Source organism: Motacilla alba, chromosome 6 (genome assembly GCF_015832195.1).
Source record: "Motacilla alba alba isolate MOTALB_02 chromosome 6, Motacilla_alba_V1.0_pri, whole genome shotgun sequence".
Lineage (NCBI taxonomy): Eukaryota > Metazoa > Chordata > Aves > Passeriformes > Motacillidae > Motacilla > Motacilla alba.
This window is the reverse complement of record NC_052021.1, coordinates 22479097-22496420: the sequence shown is the minus strand read 5'-3', so window position 1 is coordinate 22496420 and position 17324 is coordinate 22479097. Positions and strand designations below refer to the sequence as shown.

Below are 17324 nucleotides of genomic sequence, written 5' to 3'. Positions count from 1 at the left end.
GGGAGCAGAGGGTGAAGGAATGAAAGGTCCTTTTGGAATGAAGCAAACAAAGAACACAGCTATATTCTTTTTTTCACAGCTTCAAGTATGCAGCACACCGGTGCTGCTGCAGCTACCCTGGGCTGCAGGTGCCAGTGCATAACACTGACTGATTATGCCTCCATGCATTCCCTGCTTTTCTTTGTTCCTCTTTCCTGCTGGGTGACACTTGGTTCCCTTCCCTCTCTCTTGAAGGATGGCAGCTTCTCCCTGTTTTACCAGGGGGCACATTCTTCAGTCCAGCAATTCACTTGTCACTGCAAGCCGGTTTGTGAGGGCTGTTTTCTTGGTTGCTTTGGCAATGAGTGAAGTAGATGTGATTTGTCTAGCACAGCAAGCTTCTTGCTCTAAGTTTCTCAAATTCTTTTCCAAATTCTTACCTGCATTCAGTGTTTCTCTATGCTGGATGGTCCTACAGCATGTACCTGCTTTTTGACTTGAAATTGTCAAATGTAATAGAGGAAAACTACACAAAATTCATGAAATACCACATACTCCATTGTGACAATAAATTTATATTTCCAACATTAAGTGACAGAGGGAGGGGCAAGGAGCCTGTTCGTATTTTTTGTGACATTAAAAGAATTTATCCTTTTAATAAGTTTATCCCTCTCTCAGCTCTTAATTTACCAACATGCACTAGTACACCAAACACGTTCACCCAACACAGCACACATCAGTAGCAGGTAGACAGGAAACACTTGACACAAACATCCCTCTTCCACCACCCTCACTTCCAGGCAGCAGCAGTCCTGACGAGTCAGGAGTACTCACCCATAGAGTAAAGGTTGTCAAAATTCTGGTGCATGCGAATGATTTCATAATAGAGCTCATCATAGCTGCTGGGAGTGGGCAGAAATGTGTCTCCGTAAGTGATGAACATGTTGAACAGGTTCACAACCTATACAAGTGAAAAGAAGTTGCAACAGGAACATTTATCCCAAATCTATTCTGCAACAGAAACAAGACACATTATGTCCAAAACCATCAAAGGAATAGCTTGCAGTTGCAGCAGATTTTCCTTGTAGTACCAAAGAGACACACAACAAGCTTAAATACTGTTTTATCTAGGGCCAGAAATACGTTTCTATTTTGCATAGAAAAGACCATAGAACAACAAACAACAAAAAAATTAACAGATCTGGAAAATTAAACCAGGCCTTTCCTCACACAGACTTCTTTATTTCAGTGAGCCAACCCTATAGTGAGTCCAAGCACTGTGCTTTCCGAACACCCAGTGAAACCAACCACAATATTCCTCTGCTTCATGGCCTTGTTCTCATATCTCCTTAACAGGCCAGAAATCCTTTCTGGAATCCTTTCAGCATTACAATTCCTTCCTAATATTAATTCACAATTAAGTTGTTAAAATTAAGAGGATTTGTGCAAGGGTAAAGATGCTCACCATAAGAGCAAGGGTGAAGATGTTGTGCTTGGCCAGCAACACAGTCTCATTAGACATGAGGAACTTCAACAAGTTGATCAAAGCTAGGAGAAAATAATAAACATTTTTAAAATACTATAAAAATCAAAGCCATTCTCTACAAGTCACTTACATACAGATGCATTTACATTATCTAGTGCAAATTAAACTAAATGCCAGCTATTCACCTCAGAAATATATCAATTTATATGTAGGGTTTGGCAGTGCTTTTTGTTGCTAAAATACTCTGCCTAACAGGTAAGTGACAGCTACTTTACCTTCCCACATTTATCCTCTTTCACTGACTTCCCAATCAAATCTACTCAGGCTCGAGGTACGTCCCTAGTTAACTCAGTCAGTTCAAGATTTTTCTATCAGCTAGATCCTGGAGTGAGCTTTGGGGTTGGAAAATCCAACTGCCTCGTTTCTGCTTCATATATCACCAACAAGATGTATGCACAGTCAGCCCCAAACTGTCACTCTTGTTGATACCCGCAGTTATAAAAAATACAAAAGGTAAGAAAACCCCCACAGCACAGCTTTTCTGTAGCTCTGTGTCAATGCTGCTGCACTGGTAAAAAGAAGGATGTAGTACTTTATTGTGTCAGTTATCTGGGGCTGTGCCGTAAAGATTACAGATCTGGTTCACACTTGTCTTAAATAATAGAACAACAAAAGCTCCTGCTGTAACCACCCAGTATCAGTTAGTAACAGTGGCAATTAACAAAAAGGTTGGCTAAAAATGCTTTAATCAAACAGACTTTACAATAAACAACTGCATTCCATGCACTGGAATAAAATGTAAAGTTTCTTATCTTTTTTTTTCCTAGTTGTTGAAATTTTCAGAAAACTAGTTTCTTCTGCATTATAGCTGTTCAGGAGTGAAAGCTGATGCCTGATTAGAAGAGGTTCTTAATGTACTCTCTAGTTTGAAGTCAACACATTTCAAGACTTAAAACATGTGAATTAAGATGTCCTGAAAAGTCAATGCTGGAACACTGTACACATCCTTCTAAAAAGGTTCTTAATTATCTACTAATTAGTAACTTCATCCAACAGAACAATACCAGGCATTACTCCTATTTCTTACAGGCACAAGTAGAACTCGTTAATCCATTTTCCCCTCCACCATTACACAGGTGTCACACACCATCCAGTAACTGGTGAGAAAATAAACTGTGGTTTGGGAGAACTCCACAGTGAATGCAGAAAAGACCATTCAGCCCAAGGTACAGGCTATGGAAGAGGAAGAGATAAAGCACAGGGAACAGGAATTGAGGTATGGGCAGAATTTACATCCTCATCCCTGATGTGGTCTTCAGGGCAGCCAGGACTTGGGTGAAGAGAAGGAGAAATCTTGACTCCATGTTTCAGAAGGCTGGTTTATTATATTATGATATATATTACATTAAAAAGACCACACTAAAACTATATTAAAAGAACAGAGAGAAAGATGCATCAGAAGGCGAGACAGGGATAGAAAGGAATGAATAACAAAGGCCTGTGACTCCCAGAGAGTCCGAGAGCTGCTGCCTCCTGGATTGGTCACCAAGTAGAAACATCCCACATCAACCAATCAAGGAAACACCTGCTGCATTCCACAGCAGCAGATAACAATTGTTTTGATTTGTTCCTGAGGCCCTCTCAGCTTCTCAGGAGAAGAAAATCCTAGCAAAAGGATTTTTATAAAAATGTCGTGGTGACACATCCCCTTCAAGATTACAAAGCATTCACAAAAGGTAAAATCAAAAAACCTACAGCAAAACCATGCGAACGCACCGGTCAGATCTTGAATTAAACAAAACTGTCAGATTCCAAATGCAGTCCTGCAACCTCTACTTTACAACACTACACGATCACCATGAGTCTCACAAGTTTATATATGCACACCAGAAGGGAAGCCTGCAGCCCCAAGGTGGGTATTTGCTCATCACAGGAAGAAGCTACTTCCGTCTATTCTTCCAGCAGGTGGCTGATGCTGAACTGCAAACCAGGAATGAAAAAAATTCTCTGCAAACTCCAGACATCCAAGTGATGCATCTTTCAGAGCTACTCCAGGATTAACCATCAGCAATAGCATTTCTCCCTTCCATGTCAGCAGCTCACCTCACCAAGCACATACATTAACACCCTTTCAATCCAGCCACATAACTCTCCATACCATCATCACCCCATCATCACACAAACTCCTGGGACCAAAAGCAGAGCCTGGATGCCACAATAAGACAGCTCTGAAAATACCCCTGTCAGTTCTTTTCCTGCAAAACAAACGTTTCAAAACAAAGTAGCAGGTATAGATGGGCTCTCCACCGGAGCAAAGATCCAGCTAAAAACAGGTTGCCAAGGTAACCAAACCTCCACATCAAAAAAGTCTCCTGCAATCAGTGCCTTGGACTGCAGATAGCTGCCCTGCATCTCTGTCACAGCAGCTCACTGGCCATTTCTCCATCTCATAGTTACAAGCTTGGTTTTACCTCCTTCCCAGCCACAAACTCCACAGGGCCACAGCTCAGGACCAGGTGCTGCTGTTCAATTACCAGCAGCTTGGGTTTGTGGAAGCAAAGTAGCAGAGCTCTGGATTTCCTATGACAAGTTGTGAGAAGTCTCACGTTCATTTCTTTGCCTCTTACTCTCCCACAAGAGACCTGCTGAACGGCCTTTGTCAGCAGGTCATGGCATAGCCTGACGAGAAGCCACCAACAACCAACCTAAAAACAGTGACCATGAAAGCTGTTCGAGATGAGGAGAAACTATTTTTAAAAGAACAAGTGTATTTATCCAGAGCACAAGCACCCACCAAATGACAAGGACAAGCACCCTACATCTGCCCACTGCAGTACTTCTCATAAACCACCCTGAAGCACTTGTACTGCTCTGTATTGGTGGCAACACTTGAAGGAGAACTTTCTCTCTTCTATCACTACATATGTTTCAGCCATTGTGATGAATGCATGTTTAGTTTTCCTGTTTCAGTTAAAAAAGGAGACAAGTGATTACCTCTGCTTGAAATCAGTATTTATACCTGAATGGCACTGAATCACAGCCCACTCAAAACTATCTGTGCTGTTCCTTCCCTAAAAACTAGGAAGGAGAGGGACATGCTTCATATGAAGAAGAAACTGAGTGTGGGCTCAGAGCCTGGTCAGAAGAACTAACCCATCAAAGGTTCATAGTCACTGTGTGCCCTGCACTGAAAAACGTATCAACTGCTAAGAAACCACACATTCCTAAAAAAGTTGCAGTGTTCCTGACTGGGATATACACTACATTGATGCTAAAAGAGCAACCAATCTTTTTCCACACCAGCACATTCTGCAGCAGCCTCTACTCAAGTGTCTCCAAGGACCACAAACACTGTGGAACCTTTAAATCCCTTTGCTGTGTCTCTGTAGTTTGTTTGTAAGGCAGACCCTGTACTAAAAATTAGGACAGCTATGCCCTGAAGTTTTCAGAACTTGTAACTTTTAGATCTGGCTTCATATGCCTAGTGCCCTTCAGCAACAATTATACACACAAAATAAACCTTTAGAGGAAAGTCCAGCTGACTGAACACCCCTCTGCCCTTGAGCTCCAACAGAGCACTGACGCTACTATTCCTAAACAGTCTGAAGCCAAACCAGATGTGTCACATTTTCCCTGCTGCAATCAACTGTTCGCCTCTCACACCCCACCTGCAGACTGCCCTCACTCACCAGGAAATTATCGTGGGTTTTTTGGGTTTTTTTTTCCCCAGCAGAGGAGTAATTCAGTCTCCCAGCTGCACAGGCAGACACAAATGTGTTCCTTGCTTGGGCTCAGCCACCTTATCCCAAATTATGCTCCAGGATTTAACAGCAATGGATGGTTTGGGTATAAGACCTATTTCAACATTAACTGGAAAACAGCACCATTTGTGCAATCCCCTCTAGAGCCTTTTTTTCCTCCCTAAAGATATCTGTTCTTGGCATTCATTAGCAGGACCTAAAATACCCACTGTGGTGAGTCTTGGAACACCCATAATTTCACAATACAACAGTGTCAGTAAGACTTCTTCAGTAATAAAGAGAGAAGGCTGTAACTAAACAGGCAGCCACCAGTATGCTCATGTAAGTGACCTGAGCTGACTACACTGGCTATGCTTCTTAAATCAACAAGAGCTCTGGACACCTAAGTTTAGAGCCTCAAACCCAAGTAGACAAGCATGCTGAGGGGACACAGAGCCATGTGACAGGCTGTACGTGAAGAGTGGTATATAGCAGGTTGGCTCTTGGACAATTTTCTCTCCAAAGGATTATTATAGTGAAAGGATGAAAAGTGACATCATAGATATCCTCCCTACTTTTTAAACTGAAATGACTGCAGTGAAAGAATCTCTTAGCTCTTTTGCTGCACAGCTGCTTTTGAAGACACTTTCCCTTATCAGCTTTTGTAGCCACTCTGTCTGCTAAGGAGCAGCAGTACACGCCTGCTCAGTTATTTGCTGCCCTCCCTCAAGCCAGTCCTCTGTAAGAAGACTGTGGGGAGCCACTATCTATCTTTTTCTTCTACCAGGAAGGAATTCCTGTTACAGTTGCCCTTCACTCCATCCTTCCTCTATTCCTATGCACATAGCAGACTAACCTTCTCTCCCTGTAACCCTTGTTTCAAACAGAGGTATATTCAGCCCCAGGTGAATTTGCATTCACACAAAGTTGTTTGTTTTTTTTTTAGTGTCTCAGTATTCTCTGTTTGGATCGTGTGTAATGCAACAGGACCATGGAGGTAAGAGAAAAGGGGGGAAAAAAGTAGTAGTATTATCCCCTGAGCAAGTCAGAACGTAGCACAGACTCTGCCAGGAGCATCAGAGGGCCCTGATGTGTTATTGCACAATGGAGCAGAAGAGAAAAGCCCTGAAACACTCATCAATGAGAGCTGGAGGGGTTGAGCACAGTACAGAGGCCTTATGCCACTGCATCTGCTGCACTTACAGGTCAGGAATCTTCTAATGGCGCATATAATGGCCCTCAAGAAAGGAGCAAGGCAGAGAGAGATGTGAGGGCTCCTCAGCTGCAGTATAACATCCATTAACAGGATTCAGTGCTCTACTAAAATTCTCCAATTTTCTACCCTTCAACTTTCAGGGCACACGGGGAAGAACAGTGACTTTCCCATTCCCTCTGGAAGTTACCACTGAACCAACAGTGTATTCAGTGTCCTCCTTCCAGTGCCTCAAATCACAACCCCTTTAGAAGGATCCCCACCCATCTATCACTAGAAGGCAGCTGACCATGACATCTGGGCAACACTTCCATGCTGCAGAGACGTCATCTGCCTACAAGTGCTTCAGCAGCACAGCAACCACCCTGCACCTCCTACAGCCACCCAGTTCACAGGGAGATACTGCCAAGGCAAGGTCCACACTACTCACAAGGTAAGCACAAGGTAAGCCAGATCTGGTTAAGGCCTAGTGCAACTAAGAATAGAGCGGATTAGATTCTTCAGGAAGCAGCACTGGTCTTTCTGTGCTTCAGTTCTTCCAACATACAAGAGAAAACAGCAGCATTCTGCCTGCAACAGCACTGGAAGTATAAACAGAGCAACATGACAAGCCCTGGCTGTGCCTGGCCAGATCAAAGGCCCACCTAAGCTTAGTGTTCTGTCTCTAAATGGTCAACATTGAACACTCATTGAAAAACAACAGGCCAAACAATGCTTTCTAACATGTTCTCCCAGATTCTAAAATTCAGCATGATTCCCTTACACAAGGGAAATTACAGCACAGAATGTGAAAAAAGCAGATTCTCACAACATGCCAATACCATAACCACAGACCAGTCCACTCTCTTGTTCCAGACTGGAAGCCACAAGGGCTAAGCTAGGATAACCATACAGCCCACTGTGCAGCTATGAGGAGAAGAGACCTCAGAACAGAGTAATCACCTCTAGAAAATGCTATACCTGAAAGGCAATTCGGATTTAGGGAAGCAAAAGGTTCAAATATGACATTCTGAGATGGCCTAAGTGTTAAAAGGGTGCAGATCTGGCCACATGCAGCTTTGGCAGGCACTCAGAAGAACAGTGATCAAAACAAACTCAGAAGGAGATGAGAATCTAGAGATTGGGTTTGACAGGAAAGAACCTACAGAGGAATTTTCCAGATAGAGTTGTAGGAATAGGAACCCTGTCAGAGAAATAGTTACATTGCTATTACAAACTAACACACCAGAACTCCCTGAGGCACAAACTACCCCAGCAACCTTGGACAAGTGAACCAATTACTCAGGGACAGCACTTGCAGCTTCCTGTCAATCACCCACAGCACTAGAACACAAGACTCTTGCACCAATGCTGCAGTCCCCTCTCAGGGGAGCAGGGGAAGAAATAAAAGCTCTGTCAACATCACGAGTCAACATGCTCTAGCTCCTTCACCCTGCTCCCTGCTGTAACAATCACCTGCCTGGACACTCCTCTACCCTCCCTCTGGCTGCCGCAGGCACTGCTGAGTTCCTCCTGCCAGCCACCACAGCTCTGTGGCAAAAAGCAGCTGGCAACTGGCAGGCTCCTCATCACCAGCACTCTACAGCTGCCCTCTCTTTTCCCCATGACTCGCTCTCAAGGGCACATCCATGAAAGCAGCCTGTTTTCTTCATGAGAACCAACAGCTTGCCAGAGGGCTGGAGCACACGCTGGCACGAGCCATCGCTCCCAGGATTAGTCGAGCAGGCTACTTCACTTCCAAGCCTTTACTCTCTCTATACAGCCCCCATCCCTGGTACTCACTGTTCCCACCTAAAGGGAGCCAACAGCGTGAAACTGCAAGCTTAATGGAAATGCTGATTGCTGATGCCAGAGCAATGCTGCTAGATGGCAATCCAGCAAGCAATAAGAAATAACACAAATTTTCCAACTTCAGCTAAAGCTCGGATGAACAATATGCTTTTTTCTTACAAATGATTAAATAATTAAAAAAAAAAAAAGAAGCACACACCCACAAGCTTCACTCCTCTTTAGAGGAAAGGGTAGTATTGAGCTAAATTCTGTTTTGTCTGACAGTGTAGCTTCACATTGTTAAACAGTAGTCTTGGGAGTTAACATTGCACATTTTTGCCTCAGGTTTTAAAACAGAGAAGGTGGAGAATCTGGAGAAAGAGAAGAAATATTGTGTGAGAACATGGAAAGACTACAAGGTAAGAAATCCAGGAGTGATGCTATTTGAACACAAAAAGGGGCACATGATAAATTACTGCATTCTGAGTGCTGCAATCCCTCCGTGCAAACAAAGAAACAGCTTTGAGCAGCTGACTGTAACACTTCTATCATCAATGGGACCATTTCCCAGGAGAAATTCTCACACTATCTCCACTAGGTCACTATGATCTACAAGCTGTTAGTGATCCACAATCAAGTTCTCCAGCATTTGCTAGCTTTATCTAAAACACAACAGAGCAACACGGATGAGACCTGCCAGGCTGAGGCAAGATGATCAAAAGGTTGTCACTTTTATCCATGCAAATGACTAAATTCCATTTGTGCTTATCTGAGCAAGGCTATGTTGAGAAATTCCCACCCTCATCTCGCCAGGTGATCAATAACAGCCCCAAATCTTATATTATTCTATTTCTGTTCACTAGCTATCAGGGTCAAACTCTTTACCATCAGTATTGAAATATGCTAACATAAAGTAAAGGTAAACTAGAATTAAGTAAAAGCAGATGCTTCCTAAAAATGACCCATGCAGATAATTTAGAACATCCTCCTTTACAAGAAAGTCACCGAGTTTCTGCATTTCTTACACCATCTTCTTTAAGAGTTTAACAGCAGGGCATTTCACTAAATGGCTGGAGCTTTCCCATGGAAATATTCTAGCTTTGGTTGAAGGAGGTAAAGTGGAAAGGTGAGCATGGCATTGTCCCACCAGCTGAGAATGACAGCAGAATACTACAAGCAAGACATTTGCAGTCTTCCTTCTGACCTTCCCATCTTGCTGCCTGTAAGTGAGCTGTGTAAGATGGGACTGGGGTTTTCTTTGGGGTAACATGGAGTTCTGCCAGGAGTACAAATTAAACAAATCAATAAATATCAACCCACAACACACACCACAACTATAAACAAAAATCATTTTATAAAACCTTCTTTCAATTTCAATCCTTTTCTGAATTCCTTCGGTATGATAGATATATCATACTGTGAAATAGATAACAGGATTAACAACTGCATTCCTGAATCCAGCTTGGGCCAACAGAGTACCCCATATCACAAGCACCAACACTCCTGTACTAAAGAAAATAGGACCCCCTAAGGGCCGCAAACTCCTAGTATGTATTCCATGGCACACAGCAGTTACAGCCTTTAGTTTGTGTGAGAAACTAAGTCATTTCCTAACTGGCCAAGCAGCCCTTTGGTCTTCCAAATGCTGACGGCATCTAGGGATCAGGAACTTTGCCGGTGAACTCGACTGTCTGGTACAGCAGTGTGTGAATCCTGCCTCCACAAGAGCTGCAAGATGATAAGCTTCCCTTGCCAGATAGCTGCTGCAGAAAGTGACAGTGACAGCTGGATTAGAGATGAAGGGAAGACACAACATCACCTGACTTCCAGTCTGTTCAGCAACATAAATCAGAGGGTTGAAGCAGACCTGATCAACAGTTGCAGAACTAGAAATTACATAGCTAACACACTCTTGTAATCAACATTTCAGTCACAGAAATAATAAAGCAAAGTGATTGAACAGTACCATTTTAAATATGCACTGCATAAGGGCAGTATTATATATACTGAAAGTTGGGGGAGAGAGTCTCCTCCACAAAAAATTGCTTTTTTATTTTAACATCTTCCACAGAGGAACCTTTCACGTTTTTAGTATGCATCCAAAAAAAATTTTGAATGCAGTACTATCCTTGTTATAAATACAGAACCTGACAAAAAGATCTGAAGAGTGTACGAAAAGAAAAAAAAAAGGGTATTTTGTCAAGTAGCATTGTAAAAGTCTGCTTTGATAACCCTAAAAATGAAAAAGGAGAAAAATTAACTTCTTGATGGTGCTACATATTTGAAGCACCCTTATTTTAACAGTACATTCTGCATCTACCAAATTAACTAAGCTACAAGATAAGGAACTACAGCCTTATGTTACAACACTTTGAAAACTGATCTCTGATTTTTTTAGGCTCTACTCTTGCTATTGGAAGTCTTTATTAATATTGCTTTTCTGTTTCTTTAGACACAGCTTTTGCTTAAAGCAAACCATAGCAACTGCAAAGAAGTTACCTGCACTCCCTAAGCTCAGCGTGAATTGCTCAAGCATTGCTAATTTTGAAGTGGGAGGAGTTGAAGAAATGAGGTCTTTTTATATAAAAAGCTTAAGTGACTCATGAAAACTCCTCTGGCATAGCTCATACATGCTTGACAACAACAACAACACATATAGCACTGTCCATCACTCAAGTGCTATACAAACCAGCCTGAGAACATTGGGCATAACAGGCTGTTTCTGAAACCAGTGAACTGGCTGTTCCCAAGTTTCCTGATTGGATCTAGGAAGTACCTTACACTTGACATTCCATTAATCAGTGTTTAAAAAGAATAAGGTATCTGGCATAACAGTCCAGGAGACTTCCAGTTGGCCAAAATGTCTGCAAGCAAACAGGTGAACAGAGTCATATCCCTTTAGAGTTTCTGATCTTGGCCAAATTTCCAGGCTAGTACCAGCAATGGTACATTGTCAGTGAGTGGTGAAAAACCTGAAGATTTTCTTTAGCATTCAAAGGGAAAACCTGCACACTAATCACTTATGGAACACAAATGAACAGACTGCTGAAAAGGGCTACTAAAAAAGAACCAAGATCAACAGACATTTCTCAATCTGAATGTCTGGCCTACCTAGTAATTGCCTTCCATAGGTTAACCAGATTACAGTTGCTTTTCACTCTCCAGTCCTCTTTTTAAGATGTTGCAGAATTTAGCTCCACTAGTGATCTGATATTTATTTTCACACTGCTTTTAGCTAGAATCAGCTTCTACATACTACTGTTGCCACCCACAGATTTTCCTTTCTGTCAAGCCTGCTTCCAGCTCTCAAATCCCTGCATCTTTCTCTGTCACCTAAATATTCTTGGTCATCTGGTCAGCACAGCCAGAGATTTATACTGCTTTGAGTGCCATTGCTCTGGTCCTTTAACTTAATGTGAAAAAATTATTCTAATAGAGAAGCTCAGGCTGGATCACATCCACAGACTGTAACAATATTGTTCTTCTTTAAGCTCAGATGTTGCAGAAGAAAGTTCAACAGAAATAAGATCATATGGAAACAATGTGCCAAATAGCAGGATATCCAAAAAAGCATAAAGTATTACAGACTGCATAAACAGCATGATACGTGTCCTGAGAGATGCCAAAGCACCTGGCTCCACTGCTTTTCCCTGCCATCACTGCAAATTAAAATCAAAGCGAGTAAATGCAGCAACTCTCAAAGTGCTGCTGGCCTTCCATACTGAAGACAAAGCATCCACAAAGGAAGAGCATCAATCCATCACATGACACCCAAGTGGCTTTCCTTAATTAGAGATTAGCTAACATTAGATTTGGCAAGCGAACAGAAGGCTCCATACACTGCTACTGCTTCCACCTACAGCCTTTATCTCAGTTCCTCCGCACCCCATACCGACTACCTGCCCCCAGTATTCTCTTTGTCTTCTTCTCCCACTCAATTTTCTGCCTGATAAAACTCTCCTCCTTTTATGTGCCAGGTAGAACTCTCTCCCTTTCTTCCAATACTTCCTTACACAAATTCCCTCCAGCTTCTTTGTTCCACTCAGCTCTGTTGGGGGGCCTCCACTGCTATTATCCACACTGCTCCACAGGGGCATTGCTCAAGTCATCACACACTTTGTCATCCCAGAAGACAAGTGTGGGCTTGAAGACCTTCTGTAAAGCACACCTGATGGGGCAACCTGGTATCTCAGACCTTACAGTGAATAGCTGCTCCCTTTTGGCTGTTCGTCCAGCAGTGATAACTAACTCTACAATCCAAAACAAAAGCCTGATGGTCATATGAAGGACAGAAATTAATTCAGAAATCTTGTGCTCTGGTTTGGAATTGTCTGCCACATAGACCACGACCACAGAAAAAGACATTCTTTCACATCAAAGGCAGCAGCATTCTGGGTAAAGAGCAAACTTGACAAGAGTTGAGTATGATAAGAGTTGATAAGAGTTAAGTATGAAACAGATCTCAAGACAGGGCTGGCAATTAGCATTTATTCTGCAACTTATATAGCACTCTAGAAGCACACGTGGAGCAGCCAGGACCTGCCCTTTTACAGGTGTATGCACCATTTCAACCAGGGTCTTCTAGCCTGCATAAACCAATTAGGCAGCTACAGAAGAATCTCTCTCTGCTCACCTCAATATCCTATTAAAAAAATAATTTTGAAACATTCTACAGTAGTTTACTCTCAGGAGAGGATTATCTAAAATACACAAAAATCCACTGTAAGCATGGAGCTCTTCAGCTACATCAGGCCAATGTTTCAAGTTCCTTCAAAGAAATCTGACCAACCCAAGTGTTTTTATATTACTGCTTTGCTTTCAAAGCATGTGCAGTACTTAATACTTCTGAGGCACTTTATATTTCCAAAGGTCTATATAAATACCAGCTAATTAGAGACAGCTAACAAGAATATCCCAAGATGCTGAATCTCAGTGTGTTAATTTTTTCTCCTTCCCTAAAACAGGAAAAGTTGAGGATTTAAAGATGCCTACAAGTGTGTTCCCTGAACTGTGGAACAATACTTTCAAGCAAAAGGTGCTATATTTCAAATTTCCATTCTTCCAGTGCATAGAAAATACCCAGGCCAGCCTGGCCAAATAGAAATGGCTCTGGTTCACTGTAACTGCTGAGAAGATATCACACACATTGTCAGATGCAATTTCCATTCACAACAGACATCCACATTGTAAACACTCATCTCCTGAACTGGCACTACACTACAGCCATGCCTCTAGGGGCTCTGTTCTGAGGAAAACAACTGAAAAGGAACTGCTAATCCCTTAATTAGTGGCACCCACTTCACCTTCTGCAGGAATAATTTAGAAAGTCTGAATGGGCCACATGTCACACAAGATGAAAATTCAGTAACTGCAAATGACTCAGGTTGTTGGTTCACTTTTCAGTACCTACATCTCAGCTGGGCAAGGCTACTGAAGGGAAGTACTGAGTGTCAATTGAGAACAGCTTCACAAACCACTGATCGCTGCCTCTTTCAAAAGCCATCCTCTCAAATTTCTGATGGGAGTTGCATTACACCAGGCAAGTCGCTGATCCTAGGTCTCAAGCACAGCTCCAGGAATGCACAATTAGGGCCATGTTCCCTTGAATTTTCATAAAGCTCTTGTTTAAGCCACAACAGCAAGGGGATTAACTGTACTTTCCTGGCTGAGCTACTTCACTGGCTAGATAAGAACTGAAGCACAAACCATATCCACCAAAGAGGCCTGTTAGGTCTCATCATCCATTCTGCTACTCCCCTTCCCAGACCTCCCACGCAATGACTGCATCACATAAGAGTCCTACAAAGCTGTCCACTAGATTATGTCAGACTCCACAATACTTATTTATCTATCTTGGGATGCCAGTGGCACGAACCAGACTATCTACCATCAACTCAAAGGTCAGAGTTAAAAGCCTCTCTTCCCTCACACGGACATTTCAAGGCTGCTCTCTTCAGGAGCTGCATACGCTATTCTATGCGTGAGCATCTCCTGCAGTAAAAGGAAAAGCAAGGTCCATCTCCTTTACCCAAGAGCCTACCTCCTTTCTACTCACAATTATCAGAGAGAGAAATATTACTCCATAAAACATTACTCCATTTTCTTCAATCAGGTAAAGAGAGACTCAGGTAATGGAACAGAAAAACAAAGACATTTGGATACCATAGTGAGCATGGGAGACAAGGAAGTAAATTAGCTACCATTATGATAATGAACTGGCTTTCCAAAGGAGGCAATTTGCATGCAGCAACTAAGAAGTAACATAAAGATGCTTTAACAGAACTGCTGCTTGCTTTTGCAGCAATGGAACAAGCAGTCACGGCCACAGAACAGCCAGCACTGTGGGTTTTCCCTATTTGACTGTCTCTGCAGAGGCCAAGTACCTGACCAGAGCTCCCTCCAAGTGTAATGAAGCCTCACTCTGCATTTCTTCTGGTAGCACAGCAGCTTGTGCACAATCTGAATGCACCGTCTGGAAAAGAGAGGGCAAAGGATTAATGGCATTGCATCTTCCCACAGTTCTACAGCAAGCCTGGAAATATTGCTGAAATCAGCAGCAGGGAAATAGACAAATTCAAAGCCTATCAGAGGAGGATGGGAGTCGTGACTTTGGCCTCCTAAGGGGAATCAACACTCACAAAAGAAAGAATCTGACCAAATGAAAAAAGGGGCCTGTATGCCAGTTTACACTCAAGAGGATAGGACTGACCACAAGTGCATGTTTGCTGTTCCATAAATACTTTTCACTCTTTGCTACCCTAACCTAAGGGCCTCATAAACTCTACAGAACGAGTTACTTAACTTGCAGTGAGATACTGTAAGCTACTGTAAAATTTGGACACAATGGAGATTCTCCATTTCTCTGGCCCCAGTGATGAGGCTAAAGGAAATGAGAGTGTCAGAAAAACTACAGGATTTTTACTTTGATTGAGGTGTATGGTTTAATTACATTAAAAATAAAAGAAATAAATTGTTTTTTAAAGGAGACTGAAAAATTTGATAGAAATATAAGTATGACCTTTGGAATGTTCATGCAATACACATGCAAGCTCTGGAGTCCCCCAACATAAAAGCAGTGCACTTGTCAAGTCTCCAAATTCTCTAGGTCTCTACAGCATCAAATGTTCATACAGACTCTTAGATGCACAAACATTCTTCACAAATAACATCCGAACAAAAAGTACAGTACAGTGAGTAAATTCTCTAACACTATCATTAAGGACAAGACAAAAAATATATACAAATTTGAATTTGTCAGGCCAAGCTATTTTTAGCTATCGACATGTAGAAAAAATAGAAGGAAGACTACAAAAAAGAAAAATCCCTTTCCCCCCAAATCCCTATTTCTCAAAAACACATTATCTCATTAAAACCCACATCTTTCTGAAAAGACACTGATGAAAGATACTGCACATCAGGTAAACACGGAGAAATTAAATTCTGAAAATTTGCATGGAATTTATTCAAAATGAGGTGAAAAGTTCAAGACAAGGCTTTAAAACAAGGCTGTAGCAAAAAAAATATGCAGAAGGTGTGCATTATTCTTTTCAGACCCATAGATAATCCCAAAAATACCACAATAAGGCAAGAACTGAAACTAACTTTGAATAAAGATAAAACTATTTATAATCGCTGAGCATGACATGAAGTGCTGCATTACAAATTGGATTCTCATAAATTCAAACAAGAAAAGGAAGCAAACCAGCTAGGATAGACAGCTGTCCTCAGATCAGGAACAGCAATCCCTGTGGGGAGAAACCTTCTGTTTCTGATGTTACTGGTACTGGACAATGCCCAGCACCTTTTCACCTCTGTATCTGCTTGGCTGTATCCATCCTGGTGGGGTGTCTCTGTTTTTTAAAAGTTCTGTGCTGAGGACTCATAATACAAATAACGGACAAAAAGTACTCTTAGTATAAGGAACCTGGATTTATCTTTTAAATATTAATATGCCCAGCCTTGTGCAGCTCCATATTGTCACCTCTTAAATGTACTGCAGAGAAGTATGACACTGCTTGTGCATTCAGAACACCCACTTTGTCTGCAATAACTGTGTCTGCTATGGGATGGTTTCAGACAGGAGCAGAGTGAAAGGACTGCACAAACATGCCAAAATAAATGGATACAAATGTCCACTGATGGCTGCTACTGCTCATTATTTCTAGTGTTATGGGGTTTCCAGATGTGATGCTGCTTTTGAGTCCAAGCATTTCACACCCTTCTTGTGAAACTCCAGAGCATTACACCCATCTACAATTAGTTCTGCAATTGTCATAAAAAAAAATTCTCACAAACTCAATTGAACTGTACAAGCCTTGAAAAGGCATTGTAATTGCAAGGTTATTTGGGCAAAATCAGAATACGCTGAAAAGTTACCTTAAGGGAAAATATCCTATGTGTCTTTATCTTTGCTCCAGAATACAGAGCTGTTCATGTCTTGGGGAAATTCAGCATTGCACAGTCAGAGCAAAGCCAACAAACTGTCTAAATCCTACTTCTGCCCTCCAGGGTAAAGCAGTACAAAGCATTGGAGAGGCCCTATGGGACACATGGAGTGCTCATGAGCAGCTCTGTCCTCTGGTCTCCTTTTGCCCATTGCTAAGTTTTACCCCTTGCTGCCTAGCAGGCCATTTCAGGCTTAAACCTCCCTGCCTCTCCACGCTGCCTTCCAGGCCTCGTGTCAGTCATCCTCACTTTTTCAAAACTGTCTTTTCTGTTTCTAGACCAAGATTCATCTTCTGGGAAGTGGGGATTGCTGCAATGACTCTGTGTTATGAAACTTCTTTTAGACTGAAAAGCTCTTTGTGTTAGATCAAGTAGATTAGGGAAACAGTCTGAAATTGAATTGCTTTCAATTTTCTGGCACACAGAGGATTTTTGAAGTAGAAAAAGTTACTGGAAGAGTTCATGAAAAGCCATCCCACTCCCCACCAGCCACAAAGTGTTATTTCAGCCAGAAGATTGCTCTATGAGCAGGATTCTACCTAAATTCAAACTTCAAATGAAATCACGGTGAGTTACCCCACAGACACTTACACATAGAGATCCATAGGAAATTCTTTCATCATGTGTGTTACAATGAATTCCACCATCAAATCTGACAGAAAAGAAAATTATAAAAGTAAGTATTGAGCTG

At 42.0% G+C, this 17324-nt stretch overlaps 1 protein-coding gene across 3 annotated transcripts in view; it reads right to left on the bottom strand.

The window, feature by feature from the left end:
• ARMH3 (armadillo like helical domain containing 3) overlaps positions 1-17324 on the bottom strand; it is a 123704-nt gene that overhangs the window by 70369 nt on the left and 36011 nt on the right. For all 3 annotated transcript variants that reach the window (XM_038141737.1, XM_038141739.1, XM_038141738.1), the window contains exons 19-22: positions 17225-17285; positions 14572-14660; positions 1445-1527; positions 814-940 (exon numbers count right to left, since the gene is read on the bottom strand). In XM_038141737.1, coding sequence (XP_037997665.1) covers positions 814-940; positions 1445-1527; positions 14572-14660; positions 17225-17285 — 360 coding nt within the window. The remainder of the gene's footprint in view (positions 1-813; positions 941-1444; positions 1528-14571; positions 14661-17224; positions 17286-17324) is intronic.